This window comes from Ornithorhynchus anatinus, chromosome 11 (genome assembly GCF_004115215.2).
Source record: "Ornithorhynchus anatinus isolate Pmale09 chromosome 11, mOrnAna1.pri.v4, whole genome shotgun sequence".
NCBI classification, from domain to species: Eukaryota; Metazoa; Chordata; class Mammalia; order Monotremata; family Ornithorhynchidae; genus Ornithorhynchus; species Ornithorhynchus anatinus.
The window spans coordinates 58,552,983-58,573,869 of record NC_041738.1 but is presented as its reverse complement, the minus strand read 5'-3'; the positions used below and the strand labels follow the sequence as shown (position 1 = coordinate 58,573,869).

Sequence of the window (20,887 nt, the reverse complement as noted above, 5' to 3'; positions counted from 1 at the left end):
GGTACAAAGTTGATCAGGTTGGATAGAGAAGCAGCGTGGCTCAGTAGAAAGAGCCTGGACTTGGGAGTCAGAGGTCATGGGTTCTAATCCCGGCTCTGCCGCTTGCCAGCTGTGTGACTTTGGGCAAGTCACTTAACTTCTCGGTGCCTCGGTTACCTCATCTGTAAAATGGGGATTAAGACTGTGAGCCTCACGTGGGACAACTTGATTACCCTGTATCTACTCCAGCACTTAGAACAGTGCTTTGCACATAGTAAGCGCTTAACAAATACCACCATTATTAAAACCCCTGTCCCATACAGGGCTCACAGTCTAAGTATTGATGCCTGTTTACTTATTTTGATGTCTGTTTCCCCCATTCTAGACTGTGAGCCCATTGTTGGGCAGGGATTTTTCTATCCCTTGCCTAATTGTACTTTCCAAGCACTTAGTACAGTGCTCTGCACATAGTAAGCACTCAATAAATACAATTGAATGAATGAATGAAGTAGAAGGGAGATAAGGTATTTCCCAGCCCAGATGCGTCCTTCAAGTCACCAACCTCAGCTGAATGTCTTGCATCTACCCCAGCGATCAGCACAATGCTTGCCCATAGTAAGAGCTGAACAAATACCACCACTGAGGTTACTGTGGTCGCCCAGACCCCCTGCTTCAGCAGCCGGGTGCCTCCAGCCACCTCTCCTGTTGACTTTCCACAGTGCTGCATGCAAGAAGAGCAAGGCAGAGGGTTTAAGGCAGGTTGCTTTCCTCGCTTGCATTTCCTACTTCTCCAGGCACAAGATCCTCCAGAATCAAGTAATATAAAGATCCAGCCATTCTCCCTCAGGTCCCTATTTGGCGGGAGTGAAGAGTTGGGGGCCAAGACATCCCCTAGGATGGCCTGGTGGAAAGAGCACGGGCCTGGGAGTCAGAGGATGTGGGTTCTAATTCCATCTGTGTGATCTCGGGCAAGTCACTTTAACTTCTCTGCGCCTCAGTCTGTAAAATGGGGATTTAGACTGTGAGCCCCACGTGGGCTAAGGACTGTGTCCAACCTGATTACTTTGTATGTACCCCAGCGCTTAGAACAGTCTTGGGAAGTAATCATTCATTCAATCATATTGAGCAATTACTGTGCGCAGAGCAATGTACTAAGCGCTTGGGAGAGTACAGTAGTAAGCGCTTAACGAATACCCCAGTTAACTATTATTATTTTTATGGTTTGACTTCCTGCCCCAGCTCAGTCCAGCCCACCCCCAGCCCACCCCCCACCAAGCTAGCCCAGCAACCTCTCTCCGTTACAGACTGGAGACTGTAAAAATGCGTTTAAGAAAACGAAGCTGGTTTGAGCTCTGGGAGACCAGCAGAGCATTTTACGCACTGGAAAACCCATTCAAAATCGTGACGGTTTTAAACCGTCCCGCTCCCGGAGAGGCGCGGGCCCCGGAAGGTCACATCACACAAGGCCGGACCCGCCTAGAAGACACCTGGGATCGGGGTTTGCCTGGGAGGCCCCCGGCAACCCCTCTTAGACAACTCCCCTTAACCCAAATGTAAAACCCTTTATGGGAGCTGATTAAAGTCATACGCCTGTCAAATGGCTGAAAACCACATCCACCTGGACTCTGGTCTCTCCCGGGTGGGAAGGGGGGAAGGTCCTGGGTCACTTCCGTTCATCTCCGGGTCCGCTGAACGCGGGGACACGGGGGCCTCGGGGCCTGACCCCGCTGGCTCAGGGCCACTGAGGCGGGTGGGGGGGGGGAAGAGAGGGGTACTTGTCTGGGAGACTTTTGCTAGACAGGAGTCGGGGATCCCCTGGCTGTCCGAGGACTGGAGCGGTTAGAGAGGCAGGGTCTGGGGACCACCCAGAGTCCTGAGCTGCCCCTGGGGGCCACATACGCTAGCTCATCCCTGGCCTGGGTGTCAGAAGGTCCTGGGTTCTAATCTTGAACTCTGTCACTTGTCTGCTGTGTGACCTGGGCAAGTCGCTTCAATTCTCTGTGCCTCTATTCCCTCGCCTGTCAAATGGGGATCGAGACTGCGAGCCCCATGTGGGACAGGGACTGCATCCGACCTAATTTGCATCCACCCCAGCGCTTAGTACAGTGCCCGGCACATAGTAAGCGCTATTTATTTTGTTAATGAGATGTACATCACCTTGATTCTATTTATTTGCTATTATTTTAATGAGATGTTCATCCCCTTGATCCTATTTATTGCTATTGTTCTTGTCTGTCTGTCTCCCCCCATTAGACTGTAAGCCCATCAAAAGGCAGGGACTGTCTCTATCTGTTACCAATTTGTACATTCCAAGCACTTAGTACAGTGCTCTGCACATAGTAAGCACTCAATAAATAATATTGAATGAATGAACAAATACCACAATTATTATTATTATTAAGCTTCCTTCTAGGCTCTAAGCTCACTGTGGCCGGGGAATGTGTCTGTTATATTGCACTCTCCCAAGCCTGAAGTACAGTGCTCTGCATACAGTAAGCACTCAAAAAATACAATTGACAGACTGACTGAAAGTTTCTCCCTCCATCCATCCATCTTTCCATCAGAAGTGCTTATGGGCTCGATGCTTAGCCTCCATATTTGGAAGGGGAAAGTAGAGGCTTCATAGACCCTGCTCCCCACCCTTCCCCACCATCCTGTCCCTGCCCATCTCTCCCCCACACCCCGGTAGCCCCGAGTGTGAAATTTCAACCACGGCCAGCCAGGCGACGATGGAACAAATCACTGGCCCGTTTCCCGAAGGAGCGGAGGGAGAGGGGGGAGTTTCCCAGGAATTCCACACCCCCTCCCTTTGGTGGAGGAGGGGGTTGTCCCAGGACTGCAACAATCCGAGCGAGTGTGCAGCCCTGCCTGTGGGCTGGCTTTGGAGGTGTCCACGCTGCTGTCCGAGTACTCACACACACACACTCTTTCTACCCTGCCAACATACTCCCAGTTCCATTTCTCCACCCTGCAAACACATCACCTCCACCCCTCCGTACAAGCACGCAAGTCCACTCTTCACCACACACCCTGGAAACCACGCGCACTTTCCACAAAGATACACTCACACACAGCTCCTCTCCTATAGATTCACATATCGGTCTGCTATACAAACCACAAACCACTGTTCACAAACACACAGATCCATTCAAAACACACCCACACCTACCCCTACAAAGTACACAAATGGAGACAGACACATACCTGTGACCTGGCTTCTAATCCCAGCTCCACTCCTTGATTGCTGTGTGAATGTGTCTATTTATTGTTGTATTTACTACTCTCCCAAGCACTTAGTACAGTGCTCTGCACACCGTAATCACTCAATAATACGATTGACTGACTGACTGAATGACCTTCGGCTAGTCACTTAACTTCTCTATGCCTCCATTTCCTCATCTGTAGGACAGGAATTCAATATTTAGACAGACTTCTTTGTGGGAGAGGGACTGTGTCAGATCTGTTTAACTTATCCTTGCCGCAGAACTTTAGCACAGTGCCCGGCACAAAGTAAGGCTTTACAAATACCACAATTATTATTATAATTGTTATTATGATCATTATTATTAGTTTCCTTCTCAGTCTAGAATGACAGCTAGGTGCAAGAGGCTATGGTGACTAAGGCAGGACTGCCCTACCTCCTTCCACCCCAGGGCAGGCTGCAAAGGGGGGCAAGTCACTTCACTGGACCTCAGTTTCCTCAACTGCAAATGGGGACTCAATACTTGTTCTACTTCCTGGACTGTGAACTCCATGGGGGACCCGATGATCTTGTATTTACTCCAGCGCTTAGTAAAGTATTTGGCACACGGTAAGCACTTAAAACTTATTAAGAGGAGAACAAAGCAGGAGGGAGAAGACATGGTAGATGACAGGGGTCCACGAGATGCTCCCAAACGGCTGCGACCAAGCCAGAGGACGCTTAGGCAGGAGCCAAGCTGTACCGGCCACCAGAAGGGAGGAGGTCAGGGGGTCTGGGAGGGAGTTGTCAAATGACTCCCAGGGTCCCCACCCCCCCCCTCTGGATTCATACCCAGGACAAAACACCCCAGGGTTTGACTCTAAAGCTTTCTTGCTGAGAGCAGAATGACTCAGGGCTGCCAGAGCTAACCTCCACCGCAGAACACCTGCAGCCTTTCCCAGACCCTTCTGCAAAGCTTCTGCTGCGTGACCTTGGGAAAGTCCCTTAACAGCTCTGGGCCTCAATTCTCTCATCTGTAAAATGGGGATTTAATCCGTGTTCCCCCACCTTCTTGGACTGTGAGTCCCTTGTGGGACAGGGGCTGTGTCTTTGTGTACTTGTACTTGTCTCGGGCAAGTCACTTTAACTTCTCTGCGCCTCAGTCTGTAAAATGGGGATTTAGACTGTGAGCCCCACGTGGGCTAAGGACTGTGTCCAACCTAATTACCTTCTATCTACCTCTTAATCATCAACATCATCATCAGTGGTATTTATTGAGCACTTACTATGTGCAGAGCACTAAGCACTTGGTAGAGTAAAATACAATGGAGTTGGCAGTCATATTCCCTGCCCAAAACGAGTTTACGCCGTAGCAGAGACTGTAAGTGTTTCGTACAGTGTTTGGTGCACAGTAAGCACATAAACAAGAAGAAGAAGAAGAAGAAGAAGAAGAAGAATGGTATTTGTCAAGCGCTTACTATGCACCAAGCACTGTTGTAAGCGCTGGGGGAGACACAAGGTAATTAGGTTGTCCCAAGTGGGGCTCACAGTGTTAATCCCCATTGAGGTAACTGTGGTACAGAGCAGTGAATTAACTTGCCCAAAGTCACACAGCTGATAAGTGGCAGAGCCGGGATTAGAACCCACGATCTCCGACTCCCAAGCCCCTGCTCTTTCCACTAAGCCATGCTGCTTCTATATTATCATTATTATTATCATCACATCATCATCATCATCATCATCTCTGAAAATTAAGTCCTCCAGGCACAAGGTTTGTGACCCCCCGAGGAACAGGGACATGTCTAATTCTCCCCTTGTGTATTCTCTCCTGTCATGCAGAACAGTGCTCTGTTCACAGTCCGTGCTTAATAAATACTATTATTGCCACAGCTAAAAGGCTTGGAGACAATTTACCAGGACAGATGGTGAAAAGAAGTAGGAAGAACCCCCTCACCATAATTTTGCCAAAAGCTCCTTGTGTCTACCAATTCTACTGTATTGTACTCTTCCAAACACTTAGCAGAATGCTCTGCACAGTCAGCCCTCAATAGATACCACTGATTGACTGGTTTACAGACCCTTCTTTGCCTAGCCTCGCCTCTACCCTCTATCCCCGTTTTCCCAGATCTTTCCTGACCCGCTGTATCCCCTGGAGGCTGTACCCCAAGCTCCCACCTCTGGTTTGGCTGTAGGAGGAGAATCTGGACCCAGCACGGCATCTGGATCTTTCTCTTCCAGGTTTCACCTGATTCTCAGGACAACCTCATATCCGATGGAGGCAGTTACACCCTCCCACCCAACCAACGCAGTTCCAACTTCATTCTCATCCTACACAGCCTCAAGCTTATTCATTCAATCGTATTTATTGAGCGCTTACTCTGTGCAGAGCACTGTACTAAGCCCTTAATAATAATTGTGGCATTTTGTTAAGCGCTTACTATGTGCCAAGCCCTGTTCTAAGCACTGGGGTAGAGACAAGGTAATCAGGTTGTCCCGCCTGGGGCTCACAGTCTTAATCCCCGTTTTATGGATGAGGGAACTGGGACACAGAAAAGTGAAGTGACTTGCCCAAGATCACCCAGCAGACAAGAGGTGGAACTGGGATTAGAACCCACATCCTCTGACTCCCAAGCCCGGGCTCTTTCCACTTCTACCCGACGGAAGCAGCTACAACCTCACACTCAAACGACATAGTTACAACCTCACACAAAGCAACACGGCTACAACCTAACACCCATCCAACAAAGCTAGAACCTCATACCAGCCAACACAGTGACAACCTCACAGCCAACCATCACAGCTCCAACCTTCACACCACTACAACCTCTTACTCAACAAGATAACTACAATCTCACACAAAGACAGCTACAGCTTCACACCGCTACGATCTCACACCAACCCACAAAGCTCCAACCTCACACACAACCAACATTGCTACAACCTCGTGCCCGGCTAGCATCGCTACAGTCTCGCCACCCAATCTACTCAGTTACAACCTCATACCCAATCGAGGCAGCTACAACCTCACACGCGATCGATTCAGCCGCAGCCTCACATCCAACCAATGCAACTCCAACTCATGGCAACAGAGGCAGTTTGAAAAAGAATCAAACACACACCTGGTCTCCTGGGGTCAGAGATTGGGATTTTCGTTGGGGATTTTGAGGGAATGTGAATGTACTTTGGGGAATCTGTGAGGTGTTGGGGGAAGGAGGAGAGGGGCCCCGAACTCTGGGGTCTGTCGAAGAACCCGTGGATAAAAACATGGCATCCTAGGGCTGGGAAGAGTCCTCGAAAGGTCTTCAAGCCCCTGTCCCGGCCTCCGTCCTACCAGTTTTCAAAGTCCTGGCCCATTTCTGTGGGGGTTTTCATCAGCTTTCAGGTCACGGGGCCGGGCCTATCCGATTGCTTAGGACCAGAGAGGCCACCTAACTGACCCTGCTAACCGGGATTGACTCTGGCTTCTTCTTGCCACCGGCAGCTGGGGGCTGACCGGAGGTGCGGAGTCCAGCAGGAGTCCCCGGGGTGGGGGGAAGCGGGGCCAAACCAAGCTCCTCGTGGAGCGGCTGGCGGGAAAGTCCTCGCTGGGCGGGAGAGGCCTCTCTGGGAGCCTCCGGGCCGTCCAGAAGCAGGCCCCGGGCCACCCCTGTGCCATCCCATTTTGAAGTCAGAAGCGACTGGGCTGTCCTTGAAGCCTCAAGACCCCCGGGAAAGAAGCAGCTCGGAAGGAGCATGAATGAAAAGGAGAGTCTTTTGTCTGTCTCCTCTCACTCCGCTCCCGCAGGCTGGGAGGAGAGGAGGGGAAGCCAGGCGCACAAGGCCAGTTGGAATATTTAAAGATGGGGGTGGGGATCTGTAGGGGAGGGGGGCTGGGGGTGGGAGAGCAGGAGAGCCAGGGCAGAAGGAAGATGGGGGAAGGGAGCCACGGGGAAGGGAGCTGGGGTGAAGGAGCGCTGGGGTGGGAAGGGAGCTTGTAAGGAAAGGGCAGGGGAGCTGGGGTGGAGGAGAGAGCTGGGGTGGGAAAGGAATTGTAGGGAAAAGGGGAAGGGAGATGGGGTGAAGGGGGCCAGGGGTGGGAAGGGAGCTGGTGGAAAGGGATGGGGTGATGGGGATGGAGGAGAGAGCTGGGGTGGGAAGGGATCTGGTGGGAAGGGAAACTGGGGTGGGAAGGGAGCTGGGATGGGATAGGAGTTGTAGCGAAGGGGAGGGGAGCTGGGGTGGAGAGAGAAGGAGAGCTGGGAGGATGGGGGAAGGGAGCTTGGAGGATGGGGGATGGGAGCCGGGTGGATGGAGGAAGGGAGCCGGGGGGAGGGGGGAAGGGAGCTGGGGTGGAGGGGGGGAAGGGGAGTCAGGGGGTAAGTAAGGTGGAGCTGGGGAGATAGGAAAGGAGCTGAAGCCGAGGGGGAGGGGAGATGGGCCGGAGGGGGAAGGGGGCCGGGAGGGAAGGGGGAGGGGAGTCGGGGCGGAGATGGGAGGGGGAAGGGAAGGGAAAGTGGGGGAGGGGCTGCAATCGCCAAAGAAGCTCTCGGTCGCCACACGACTTTTGAAGGAAAAAAGCGCGGAAATTTCTCCCCCTTCCGGAGCAGAGAATTCTCGAAGACAGAATCAGTCTTCCCGCTCCGGACCGGGCCGGAAGGGTGGGAGAGACTCTCCCTCCCCGGGGGCGCACGATCTCGTCCCAGCACCCCCCTTCCCCCCTTTTTTTTTTGGTGGGGGTCTGGAATTTGCAGCCCCCACCCCCCGAACCTCTCAAACCGGGCCGGCTCTCTGGACGGGGTTGGCATCCCCAACGGGCCTGGATGGGCATGCTTTTAGTTAGGATTTTGCTTTTTGTCTCCTTAAATCCATTTTTTTCCCCCTGGTCCCCCGCCCACCCCCAAAGTCGGGGAGGGGGAGGGGGACGGAGGACAAGCCCACACGAGCCTCTCCAGGAAAATCCTGCTGGCAAACCGGTCCTCGAGTCCCCTCCCCCGGGCGCCGGCGGGGCCTAGGGACCCCCCACCCCCTGTTGCCCACGCCCACCGTCCACCCCCCAGCCCAACCGCCTCGGGTTTGAAGTCTGTCGGCGGGGAGGGGCGGTTTACCCGGCCCGTGCCTCGTTTTTTCATCTTTTCCGTTGAAGCATCAACCCACCCCGGCGCTGTCTTGTCCCTCCCAGGCCCGGTGGGGCGAGGGGGGCAACGAAAAATGGCCAGCAAGGACCGGCTCCTCCTAGCCCAGGTGGTCACGACCTCTCTCCATCCTCCGGACTCCCAACCACCGACGATCTGTCAGGAAGGAAGCACACCCCGAAGTCTTTAGACTTCGGGAAGTCGACGCGGGCTGAGGACGGATCCCAATCCATCGATCGACGGAACTCTAACTGTGCGCGGAGCCCTGTGCCCAGCGCTGGGGGAAGTGCGGGGCAACAGAGACGGAAGACGCGTTCCCTGCCTACCGAGGGCAGGGGAACCTTGCGAGGAACCATCGCTGGGTTTTTTTTTTCGGGGGGGGGGGGGGGGCTTTTGGAAAAAGACAAAAAGTTGAATTGGGACAGAAAAGTCATCGGGGGAACCCAGGATGGGTCTCTCGAGTAACAGGGAAATAAGAAAAACATTACTCGACGCGTAAGAGAAACCCGGGTCTCTGCTACAGACAAATGGAGGAATTAGAGAAACGGGTTTAAAATGGGAAATCCGTTGGAGGAAAAGTTATCTGACTTGAAAAACAAAGATCAATAGAGAATACCGTTCTAGAAGGGTCTGTGGCTTCATCGCTTCGTTCGCGTTTGCTCAGAGCCCCCAAGCCCCAGTTGAATCCGATTTTAACGCAGTCTTTCCCGAAAATACCTTGTTAAACTGTTGCTATTTTAAGGTTATCTGCACCCTCATCAATCCGATGGGGTATTTCCCCTACACGGGAGATGTTGAAGTTGCTAAATCTCGCTCTGCTTTGGGACTCCGGTTTACAAACAGCAAAACTGGAACAAAGTTTGCCTGGGAATTTCACCTTTTTTTTCCCCCCTCCTGTTCTTTTCACTTTCTGGGCTCTTTTTTTTTTTCATTCCTTCAGTCATTCATTCATTCCGTCATTCATTCACTCTCCGACCCTGCCACAAGCCTTTCATTAAAGAAAGACCATTTCGCAAGGTTAACATTCTTGGGCTTGTTTGGAAATCATTTGTTGAGCTAATTATTTCTTTTGGATCATTCTCGATCTTTTTTAAAAAATAAACCCTATTGGCAAAATCTTCCTTGAACGGAACTTCACTGAGCATCAGGGTGGCACAAGATAGGCTTTTAAACTACTAAAATTAATGAGAATGATTTCGAAATACTTTTTCACTGTGCAAAATATTTTCCCTCAAAGGTTTCTCCTCTTTCCTCTGAATGGCTTCGTGATTGGTTTAAAAGGGTAGTTTCAAACATGTTGCTAGTAGCTTTAAAAAAAAATAATTTGATAGGCTGTTTTAAAATAAATCTTGAGAACCATCAAGCTTTAATCTGCCTGGGGAACACACACATTTCAGTGTCTTATAACTTCCAGTTAGTTAAGTACACAAACACATAACAGTTCATGCTATAAAAAACAAAATCCATTTTATTGTAAAATAGTAGCCTAGATGTACCTCGTACAGTATTTTTATAGCACCATGACGTTAAGGATAACTCTGTATAACATCTTAAATTCACAGTCCTACAGCAAAGACAGTCTCCTTGGCAAAGATAACAAATGTTTAATTTCCTAAAAACATACCATTTCCCAAAATAAACGCACAGCTTTCCTAAGACGGCTTTTACATTTAAATGGTCTTTAAATGTTTTTTTGTTTTGTGTTTTTTTTAAAGCCACACACCTTTTCTCAACTGTTAGAAAGTCTTATGGTTTTATTTTTTTCTTTCATTCCAGTTTTGGGCAGGAACCATGTGAGGGGCTAAACATAACACCAATTTTATAGCAACACTTTTAACTCTGGCTTTACACAAACACAAAAATCGCAAAAATGTCTGGGAAAGCAACTTAATTCTTCCATATATATGGAATATTTACCTATATACACATATATGTGTAATACACATTTTAAGATTGGCAAAAGAGGAAACAAATCAATTATTGTTTCCCTTTAACCGCTGTTCAGTATTGGAATTTAAAAGGATGTAAATTCTAGTTTTCAAATAAAGCAAAAAGTTTAACCATGAGCCCTAGATGAAATCAAAAAGACACCAGCAATCCTAGGCACCAGTTCAGCACAGACAACTTTTTATCTTTGGAGTTTTGTTTCCTCAAAAAGAGGGGGGAAAAAAACGTGGGGTTCTGCGTTCACTTAGAAGCAGTATTTATATTTTTACATTTAAGTTGATTTTGAAGGAATGTGGCTTTATTTTCCTGAATCTCAAAATGAAAGTTTTTCTTTTTGAAAACACACACACACACACGCACACAAAGTATATACATGGTTGTACATTTTGTCTAGAACACGTTAGTCATACTTAATTAACTAGTTCCTGTTCTATATATCCATGAGACTGGAAAATCCAGTAACAAACCAACTGAAGAAATACTTTCAAACACAGCCTGAAACATAACCACCGCAGCCTCCCTCAGAGAGCAGAAAGTATAGAAAGTATTGAAACCATTTTTTTTTCAAACCAGCAACTTCCAAAGAGTGTTTATTCTGGGAGGACCGAGACTCCCTTCTAACACACACCCAAGGCTCTAGGATCTAGAAGCCCATTTCAGAAAAAAAAGGCACAATAGAGGTAATCAGATCAGTCAAAATTGGGGAGGGGGGAGTCAACGAGGTTTTTCCCTGCCGCCCCCCCCCACCCCCAACCCCTTTAAAGATTTCAACACACATTTTGGTGGGGGCAAAGGCAGCCTCCAAATGGCTTCAAAGGTGTCAGGCGCCGGCTTTAGAAAGAGAGCTGCCCATGAAAATTACAAAACTCAATTGGTGAATTTATGTCTCCACATCTTGTAGTTCTTGGGTTTCGAATCAACCTCTTGGAAGTTAAATAGTGTCCTTTTCTCTCCCGCCCCCACCCCACCAAAAAAAGAAAATAAAATAACCAACCAAAAAAAGAAAAACACGTCCACACTGCAGGATTCCGGTTGCTTTAACCATTTATCCGCGCACATTTCAAACTTCCAGCCCCGTCCTCTTCAATCCGCTCCGCCCCCCAGACAGCCACGGACTTTCCTCCGCCGCCCGCCCCCCGCCCGGTAGAGATTGTTAAATAGTAATAATTTTAAAAAAAGATTTTCGTCTCCTCCTTTTCCATTTTACTCCGTCTTTTCCCCTGACTCTTTCCGATCCCCGATGTTTCAGCCTCCCCAAACCGCTCTGTAAACATGGTAATTCTCACCACCCAAAAAAGGGTGGATTCTTTTACTTAAATATCTGAACGAAAGCCAATCGAGCAATCGTATTTATTGAGCGCTTACGGTGTCCAGAGCCCCGTACTAAGCGCTTGGGAGAGCACAATTAACAGAGTCAATAGGGTTAGATCTCTGGCCCAGAAAGAGCAAAATAATCTTCTACTCCCCCAAACCAGTCTCCACCTAGCCAGTCTGGGGACTGGATTAAGTCATGCATTCATTCAATCGTATTTATTGAGCGCTTACGGTGTGCAAAGCACTGTACTAAGCGCTTGGAAAGTACAATCACCCACAGATAGAGACAATCCCTACCCAACAACGGGCTCACAGTCTAAAAGTCCTTCCTGGCCACGAGAAGAATTATCAGATCCGGGGGCCATTCCCTCCATCACCAAGATAAAGGGAAGTCCAGGTCTCGAGAGAGAGGGGAGACTGAGCCCTCCGCTCCCACCCCACCCCAACTCAGTCCCCCTCCCCCAGCTCTTCGCAGACTCTTCTGGTTTGAACCAGGATCCCCAGTTCCCCCTCTCTGGAAGCCAGGGTGGATGGAGAGGGTCGAGAGGAAGAGGGAGAAAGTTTTCCAGGACAGATCCCTTATTCCAGCCAGGGAAGTCGCCCACCCCCCCAGTCCCTTTCCTTCCCCTCCCCCCAGACCCCAACGCCCCCCCCCCAAAAAAAAACTGATGCCCTGCGGGACTCTCTTTGCTCATCCCCATAGGAGAATTCAACCGGCCCTGGGCACAACGGGGTGGGAGGAAGAGGAGGAGGAAGGGGCTTGGAGTGACAACCCTAAAAACATCCCTCTAGACTGCGAGCTCGTTGTGGGCAGGGATTGTCACTCTTTATTGCTGTACTGTACTTTCCCAAGCGCTTAGTACGGTGCTCTGCACACAGTAAGCGCTTAAAGCACGTTGTGGGCCGGGATTGTCTCTTTTTATTGCTGTTTTGTACTTTCCCAAGGCTTAGTACAGTGCTCTGCACCCATTAAGCCCGTCGTGGGCAGGGATTGTCTCTCTTTATTGCTGCACTGTATTTTCCAAACGCTTAGTCCAATGCTCTGCACACAGTAAGCGCTTAGTAAATACGATTGAATGAATGAATGAAATACTTTTGAATGAATGAAAGATGGTGGTGGGGTGGGGAAGGGGGAGCAAAGGGGCTTGGACCTGTCGGTGAAGAAGAGGGAGGGGCGGGGGACGTCCAGGCCGATAAATGGGGGGGGGGCTCCTTTGGTGGGGGAGGGGGTCTTCTTTAACTCCTCAGGAGAGGGGCCAGGGCCAGGGAGGAGGTTTCGAAGTTGCACAAGTCATCCTGCTATCCCGAACTCTTTGAACTCCAGGGTCACAGAGGCCCCAAAGCCCCCCTCCCCCCTCCCCCTGCCGGATCCACACCTTGAGCAAACTCCCCTCGGCAAGACTCCTTCTCACGAAACACTCCTAAGTTGGTCCTTTACCTTTTCCAGATGACGTCGCATCACTTTTCCACCCTCCACACCTCGGCTTTGTCCAAGAAAGAAACGCCAGCCGAAGCCAAACCTCTCTCCCCTCCCAATCCCAACGGATTCCCCGAAACTCTCCCGCCCCCGCGCCCCAGGAAGAGGGAGGGGAAGCGATATACCTTTGCTTTTTGGGGACCGAATGTTCAATCTCCAGACGTTTCCCCTGCAGCTCCACTTTCCCTGGAGGGAGAGAGAAAGAGAGGTGGATGGAGAGGGGCTGGCTAGGGTGGGGGGCTCCCGAGGAGAAGAGGGCGCTGGGGGATCAAGGGAGGGAAAAATCAGTCGATCTTCCCGGTAGATTCCCGGTGGGTGGGTGGGAGCGAGCTGGGTCTCGAAGGGTGGGTCTCTTAAAGTTTCTGAAAATCCAAAATGTCTTTCAGTCTGGTGGCGGGGAAGGTTGATCTTTCAGCGCTTCAGGGATCTAGTCCTTTTCCCCGGGGGTTGAGGAGGTTTTTTGTTGTTGTTGTTTTTTTTGGGGGGGGTATGTTGTCGTGGTGGGGGCCGGGGGGGCACCGGAGGGGCAAAAGATTCTGGGGGGAGTGGGGAAGGGGGTGGGGGTCCCCAGGCTCTGGCCTGCCTCTCTGCGAAGGCAGCGGCATGGCGGTCCTCGCTGTTTCCCCCGCTCCATCCCACCACCCGGCTCCGAGTCAAAATGGCCAAGTCCCTTCCCTTTCCCCTTCCTCCGGCCTCGAACCCCCTCCCCATCCTGCCACCCAGCCTGGGGCTGCGTGGGGGAGAAAAATAAATGGGGGGGGCCCACCCACTTGGGATCTGGGCCCCCGGAATCTTCCTTCCCGCCCCTAAGGCCTGTAAAGGAGAGTTGGGTGGGAGCGCTTACGAGGGGGAGTCGCTCAAAAGGGGGGGGGTGGGTGGGAGGGAGGGGCTTCCTCAGTTTGGGGTGTCGGCCCTGATCCGGTGGAATTGGGGGGGGGGGGGGTCTTACCGGAGAAAGTTTCGATGGCCCGCATGGCCCACTGCTCGTTGGGACAATCCACAAACGCGTAGCCGGACTTGACCAGAAACTGGCCGCTGTAGGCGATCTTGTGGTCGGCGAAGACCCTCTCCAGGTCCCCCGCTGTAACGCCCTCGTTCAGATTCCCGATGTACAGCTTGTTCATGGTGGCGGCTCGGGGCCGAGGGCCGGAGGGCCGGGGGGAAAAGACCACCGCCCCCAGCCCCGGATCTCCGAGCCCGAAGGAAGCGAGGGAGGGCGAGGGCAGGCCCCGGCAGAAGGCGGGGTGGGTGGGTGGGAGGGGGGCCGGGGGAGGGGGACAACTTTTCCGCCCCCCCCCAAAGTTTTCGGGGGGCGGAGGGAGGGTGGTCCCGGGGGTGCCACGGGCTTCCTTCGGTCCGGGCCCCAAGCCCCCTCGCTCCCGGGCCCGGGTGGGTCACGTTTCTCTGGCGCCGCCTCTAAATAAAATCGACTGGGAAAATGGAGCGGAAAAAAAAAGGGGGAAGCCACGTGGTAGCGGCCCCCACCCACCCAGGAGGGGGAGGCCTCGACGCCACCCCAGCCCAGGGTCTCCCCTAGCCCCCCAAAAGCCCACCCGGGGGGGACCCCCCCCGCGTGCCAGCCGGCCTGGGGACCCAGGCGTGTCGACCCTCGGCTCTCTGGATGGGGCTCGGGGCACCACCTTCCCCCCCACCCCCGGCCCGTCCCACTCGGGGGGCTGCCCCGCCCCCAGGGGCTCGCCCACCCGCCCCCCGCCAGGGAGAGGAGGGGAGGACTCATTCATTCATTCGTTCAATCGTATCTATCGAGCCCTGCCTGTGTGCGGGGCACTGGGCTGAGCGTTTGGCACCGTACCGAGCGCTTGACTCCTGAGCGGAGGAGCCCCGTTTTCCCGAGCCTGGGTCCCCTTTGGGATTCCCTCGAGGGGGGCTCCCGGAGAAAAAAGGGATTGGATCGGGGACCTCCGTACGGAGAGTTTGCGGAGAGTTGAGCGGAGAGAAAGTGGGAGGTCCGGGAGGGGGGGAAGGGGGAGGGAATCCCCCCCACCGCGGCGGGAATTGGATCGGTTCGACCGTGAATGAAGAAAACCCGGCGAGGGGGACGGCTCCCCTCGGGACAGAGGAAACCGCATAATCAGGATAATGATCATATCTGTTAAGCGCTTACTATGTGCCAGGCACCGTACTAAGCGCTGGGCTGGATCCAAGCCAATGGGGTTGGACGCAGTCCCCGTCCCGTGTGGGGCTCGCGGTCTCGCTCTCCATTTTACAGACGAGATAACTGAGGCACAGAGAAGAGAAGAAGAAGAAAAACGGTATTTGTTAAGTGCTATGTGCCAGGCACCGAACTAAGCGCTGGGGTGGATCCAAGCCAATCGGGTTGGACCCGGTCCCCGTCCCGTGTGGGGCTCACGGTCTCGCTCCCCATTTTACAGACGAGATAACCGAGGCAAAGAGAAGTGAAGAAGAATAACGGTATTTGCTCAGCGCTTACTAGGTGCCAAGCACTGCTCTAACCGCTGGGGTAGATACGCGGTCATCAGGTGGTCCCGCGTGGGGCTCACAGTCTTAATCCCCATTTTACAGATGAGATCAGTGAGGCCGAGAGAAGTGAAGTGACTTGCCCAAGGTCGCACAGCAGAGGAGCCGGAATTAGAACCCACGACCTTCCGTCTCCCAGGCCCGTGCTGGAGCCACTACGCCATGCTGCTTCTCACCGCGTGGCTTAGTGGCGAGAGCACGGGCTGGGGACTCAGAGGTCGTGGGTTCTAATCCCGGTTCCGTCACTTGCCTGCTGGGTGACCTTGGGCAAGTCGCTTCACTTCTCTGTGCCTCAGTTCCCTCATCTGTGAAAATGGGGATTAAAAAATGTGAGCCCCACGCGGGACCACCTGATGACCTCGTATCTCCCCCAGCGCTTAGCCCAGTGCTCGGCACATAGTAAGCGCTTAACGGATACCAACATTATTATTATTATTCGGGGTCTCCATGGAGGGAATTGGGGGCGGAAAGGTGGTCTCCCTGCCCGGGGCGGGGTGGGGAGGGGTTTCGTCGCCTTGGCGGGACGGTGGCCGTTGCGGGGATTGAGGAGGGGGCTTCGGGGGACCCCCCCCCCCGGAGGGGGCGGGATTGGGGAGGGGGCGTCGGCAGGGAGCAGGGCCCCGCCCCCCTCCCCAATTTCCGTTCTGCGCTGGAGGCGGGGACCGGGCTGGGTGGGCGCGGAGGGAAGAGGACCGACCCCTCCTCGTCCAGATCCGGGGGGCGGGCGGGGGGCGATCCCCACCTCCGACCCGCCCGGGAGCCGGACAGAAAAATCCCACTTGCGAGGTGAGGGCCTCGGCCCCTTTTCTACCCACGGAATTTGGGGAGGGGGCCAACGCGCCCCACGTGCTCGGGGAGAGGGGGACGGGGCCTCCTCTGCCTCCGGCCGCGGGTGGGTTTGGGGGGACCCCACCCCTTTTCTTCCTTGCCCCTGATTTCGTTCGACATCAGGTTTTCGACCGTTAGGGCCCGGGGGACTTGGGGGGGGTCCCGAGCCCCTCGCCCTGCCCGACCCCCCGGCCTCGTTTTCTCCCCCGGACCGGGAGGGCTGACGTGAGGACCAGAAGCAAAACACACCAAAGCACAAACACAACTTTGCGGTGATAACAAAAACGCCCGGACCCCTGAGCGCCCACAAGGACCGATCCACACGGTGTTTTCTGCACTAAAAACATACGAACGCGTAAGGAGGTACCCAAAAAAGTCCGATTTTCCTGCTTTAAAAACAGCCCACTCAAAAATCCAGCACGACTCCCGCCCGGGTTGTTTTTTTCCCCCTTCCTCTAGGACTTTTCCTCGGACACCACGGCGAGCTTCTCTCCCTCCTCTTCCCGCCCCACGAGTGACCCGGACTCCCGTGGGACCCCGACTCTGGCTGAGGCGCCTCCTGGTCCTCCCGAGGAGGGGGTCGTCGACCCCTCGGGGGTTTTGGGGGGCTGCAATCCCCGGCTTGGGGGTCAAGGGGTCAGAGGTGGGAGTCCGGGTACCTCTGCCCATCCCGGCTCCGACGTGGGGGCCCCGGGACCCCAGCGACCGAGGGCCCCAGCCCCTCGTTGGTGAGGGGGTGAAAAGGGATGGGGAGGGGTCCCTTCGCAGAGAGCCGAAAGGCCACGTCCCCCGTGGAGAGCCGCCTCCGGGAGGGGCCTCGGCTGCTCTTTGTTTCCGCTCGGCCCAGGGTCTGAGGATCGAAATGTTGGAGTGGCATGTCGGTGGGACCCTCCCCTGCCCGCCCCCGCCCCCCGGGCTCCCGAAGACCCTCCCACCCCCTCCCTTTCCTTCCCCGGCCCGGGGCCGCCGCCTCCGGAACGGCCACTGGCTTGGAGACGCCGTGTTGGCTCCGCCGCTGCCGGGGACTGACCGGTCCGGAAGGCCCCATCTACCCGCTCGGGACCCCCTCATCGGCCTGGGCGGATCGACCGGTCCGGAGCCCCCGATCGACCCGTCCGGGACCCCCAAATAGACCGGTCCGGAGCTCCGGATCGACCCACCCGGCGCCCCCGGATCGACCAGTCCCTAAGCCCGGGTCGGCCCGCCCGGGACCCCCAGATAGACCGGATCGACCCTCTCGGGACCCCCGGATCGACCAGTCCCCAAGCCCGGGTCGACCCTCCCGGAACCCCCTGTTCGACCAGTTCCTAACCTCCGGTGGACCCACTCGGGACCCCCAAATGGACGGTCTGGAGCTCCGGATCGACCCTCCCGGGACCCCCGGAACGACCAGTCCCTAACCCCGAGTCGACCAGCCCGGGAGCCTCGGATCGATCATTCCCTAGCCCCGGGTCGGCGCGCCCGGGGCCCCCAGATAGACCAGCCCGGGACCCTCGGATCGACCAGTCCCTAACTCCGGGTCGACCCGCCCGGGACCCTCGGATCGACCAGTCCCTAGCCCCGGGTCGGCCCGCCCGGGACCCCCAAATAGGCCGGCCCGGAGCCCAGGATCGACCAGTCCCTAACCCCGGGTCGACCCTTTGGGACCCCCGGATCGACCAGTCCCTAGCCCCAGATCGAACCGTCGTCCGGGACCTCCAGATAAACCGGTGCCGAGCCCCGCATGGATCATTCCGAAGCCCCCCTGGGGTCGCCTTCGTTAACAAAGTTTCCCCCCCGGCTCCCCGCGGGCGGGGGTCTTCGACCTCCCCCCTGGATTTGCCCCAGCCCCTAGGTGAGCCGTGCACATGGCGCTGGGTTTGCTTTGCAAAAGCTCGGCCCCATTCGCTCCTCCTTCGGAGACCGTTGCGCTGAGTTGTGCAAGCCTCCAGCTCTACACGCGGGGCGACTTTCCTGCCCCTGAGATTTGGGTCGGGGGTCGTCTCCACCCCCCTCTCCCGAGTCACCTGTGCGGACCCGGATCCGAACCCGGGGCGTCCGGGAGCCGATCGGGGGGGCAGGAGGGGGTGGGAATGGCTTTCTCCACTTCCCACCGACAGCATCGGTTACTCCCAGAATACCGATCAACTGGGGTTTTGCAGACTCGTTTGGAAATAAGCTCGCTGCTCTTTCTTTCCCCATTGTTCTCGCTGTTGGGGTGTCGAGGCCTGCCGCCCGGGGAGTCTGACCGGGTTTTTTTAAAAATCCCACTCAGAAACCTCAAAAAGGGGTCAGATGGGGACAGTTTAGAAAGCCCCCCCTTTCTTCCTGCCACTTGCGAATGGGTGTCTATGTGATTGGGAAAACTCTGAAAATGTAAACTCCTGAAAGAGAAAAAACTTCTCCCTACTCCCCCCCCCACCCAAAGAAACTATAATTTATCCATTTCCACTATATAAAACTGAAGAGTGAAATATGTGTTGATTCGGCAAAGGGGCTCTTGAGAAACTAAACCAAAAAAAAAAAGGAGCACTTTAATCGTTCGGGAGTTTGTTTTTCTGCGGGTGACATAATTATCTAAAAATGATTCTTTGGTACAGAGTGAGATGCAGTGTACAAAGATGATCTGTTTGGCAAGGAAAGGCTTTTAGGGTGGCAGAGAGATAAATTCGTTTAATGAAGATCTTGTCAGAGGTGACTCAAAATTCATTTTATCGTCCAAAGAGCAGGTCATTTCACCCCGGCCACTGTTAATAAATGCTTTTTAAAAATCGCATGGAGTATCCCACTCCTACCCTGGCTGCGCTGTCCTCTACGTGTTGTAAATAAAATTCCAATTCCTGTTTTGCCAAATGACCAGTCTTATCGGTCAGAAAAGCAGGAGGATGGGAATGTCTCAGTGCTGCTTGGAAAAAAAAAAGAGGGGAAGAATGGAGGAAACAAGGAAACCTTTCTGGCAAAAACAGAACCATTGTCTAAGGCAGAGATGGTTTCTCCTTGGGCATCTAACCATTTTTTGAGCATTTCCTTGGTTTGGGTAAAGAAAGTGAAGCCAGGGCTAACATCATCTTTGTTCCTGAGTTGGTGCCACGTTCGGCTAACTGCCCCTTAGATTTGGAAGTCTCAGAGAACTTGTCTCCGGCTAGTGTGAGCTGCACATTTCTGCCCTTTGTTTACTCTTGGCCTTTCCCACAGGAAGATTCCGCCTGGCCCCAGGACCCTTTCTTGGGGGCCGCCTGGACCCTGGAGTTTGCAGCTCTGGAGGGAAGTTGTTGGTTAAAACAGAAGAAAGTGTTTCCCACTGAAATTCTGCAAAGGACCTGGCTGAGAGATTACCATCAGTGACTTATTTTGGTGGAAAACCCTAATTCCCAGTGCAGCTAACACTGAGGAGCCTAAAGCCCACGTGGAAAGGGTTTTCTGGTGCTCCCCTGAGAGCAAAGAGGGTAAAACTGAGCTGTTGTTCCCTTTCCTGCTCTCTCCCCTGGGGCTGTTAACTCCAAACTCCTCTGAACTTCTCAGGGCTCTCTGCCACGGTCTCTTGTAGACTTGTGACTGCCATAATAATAATAATAATAATTATTATTATTATTATATTTATTCCACTGTGTGCCAAACAGAGTCTTAAGTACTGGATATAAGAGGATCTTCTAGACATTAAGTTCACTGTGGGCAGGGAATGTGTCTTCCAACTCTGTTGTCCTGTACTCCCCCAAGGGTTTAATCTAGTGCTCTGCCCACAAAAAGTGTTCAGTAAATACTGCTGATTGACTGATTGATTCAAACCCAGGGAAGCTTGCCTCCGGCGAGCTGGTCTGTACTCTGCCTGTTGCCCTGTTTTTCTAGACAAACTGATTCTCCCTTTTCCTCCCTTCTCTTCCTATCTTGATCCTTCGACTCTCTTCAGCTGAAAGCCCCGTGAGGGTCAGGGACTGTGTCTGGCCTGATGATCTTCACTTCCCCAGTGCTCGACACACAGTGAGCACTGAAGTACCACCATTAATTATTACTATTCCGCCCTCTCCTTTTCCTCATCCTTCTGTTCTTCCTCTCACTCCTTCCATTCTGTCTCGTAATCTACCAATCCGCAGTGCCTTCCCCACTCCCAGTTCTCTCTCTATATTCCTACCTTTCGTTTTCTTTCTCTTCAACAACCCTCCTGCCTTTCTCCTGTTGGTCCTTTCACCTCCACATTACATTTTCTCTCCTCTACTTTTCCCTCTTCCTGTCTCTCAGTCCCCCCAGTGCCAAGAAAATTTGCCCTAATGTTTCTTTCTAGCCCTCCCCTTGTTGTCAGTGACTTAAATCCCGAGTGATTTAAGGATGCAGAGCACTGAACTAGTCGCTGAGATCATTTGGAGACTAGAAGGGCACAGTGCTTGCCTCAAGGAGCTCCCACTCTTAATAGGAGGATGAGCTAAAGAACAGAGGAGCAGACCAGAAGCTAAGAGTGCAAAAGTAACCCAGAAACCATGGCCGTACACATGGGTGGAGACTTGTTATTTCAAGTCATCTCAGTCACTTTTGTTCGTTATCAAGTCCCCCCCACCCCCATCTAGTAGGGAAAAGTTT

At 53.5% G+C, this 20,887-nt stretch overlaps 1 protein-coding gene across 3 annotated transcripts in view; it reads right to left on the bottom strand.

The window, feature by feature from the left end:
- IGF2BP1 (insulin like growth factor 2 mRNA binding protein 1) overlaps positions 1-14,133 on the bottom strand; it is a 48,574-nt gene extending 34,441 nt beyond the window's left edge. For all 3 annotated transcript variants that reach the window (XM_029075749.2, XM_029075750.2, XM_029075751.2), the window contains exons 1-2: positions 13,959-14,133; positions 13,135-13,195 (exon numbers count right to left, since the gene is read on the bottom strand). In XM_029075749.2, coding sequence (XP_028931582.1) covers positions 13,135-13,195; positions 13,959-14,133 — 236 coding nt within the window. The remainder of the gene's footprint in view (positions 1-13,134; positions 13,196-13,958) is intronic.
- Positions 14,134-20,887: the final 6,754 nt, after the last annotated feature.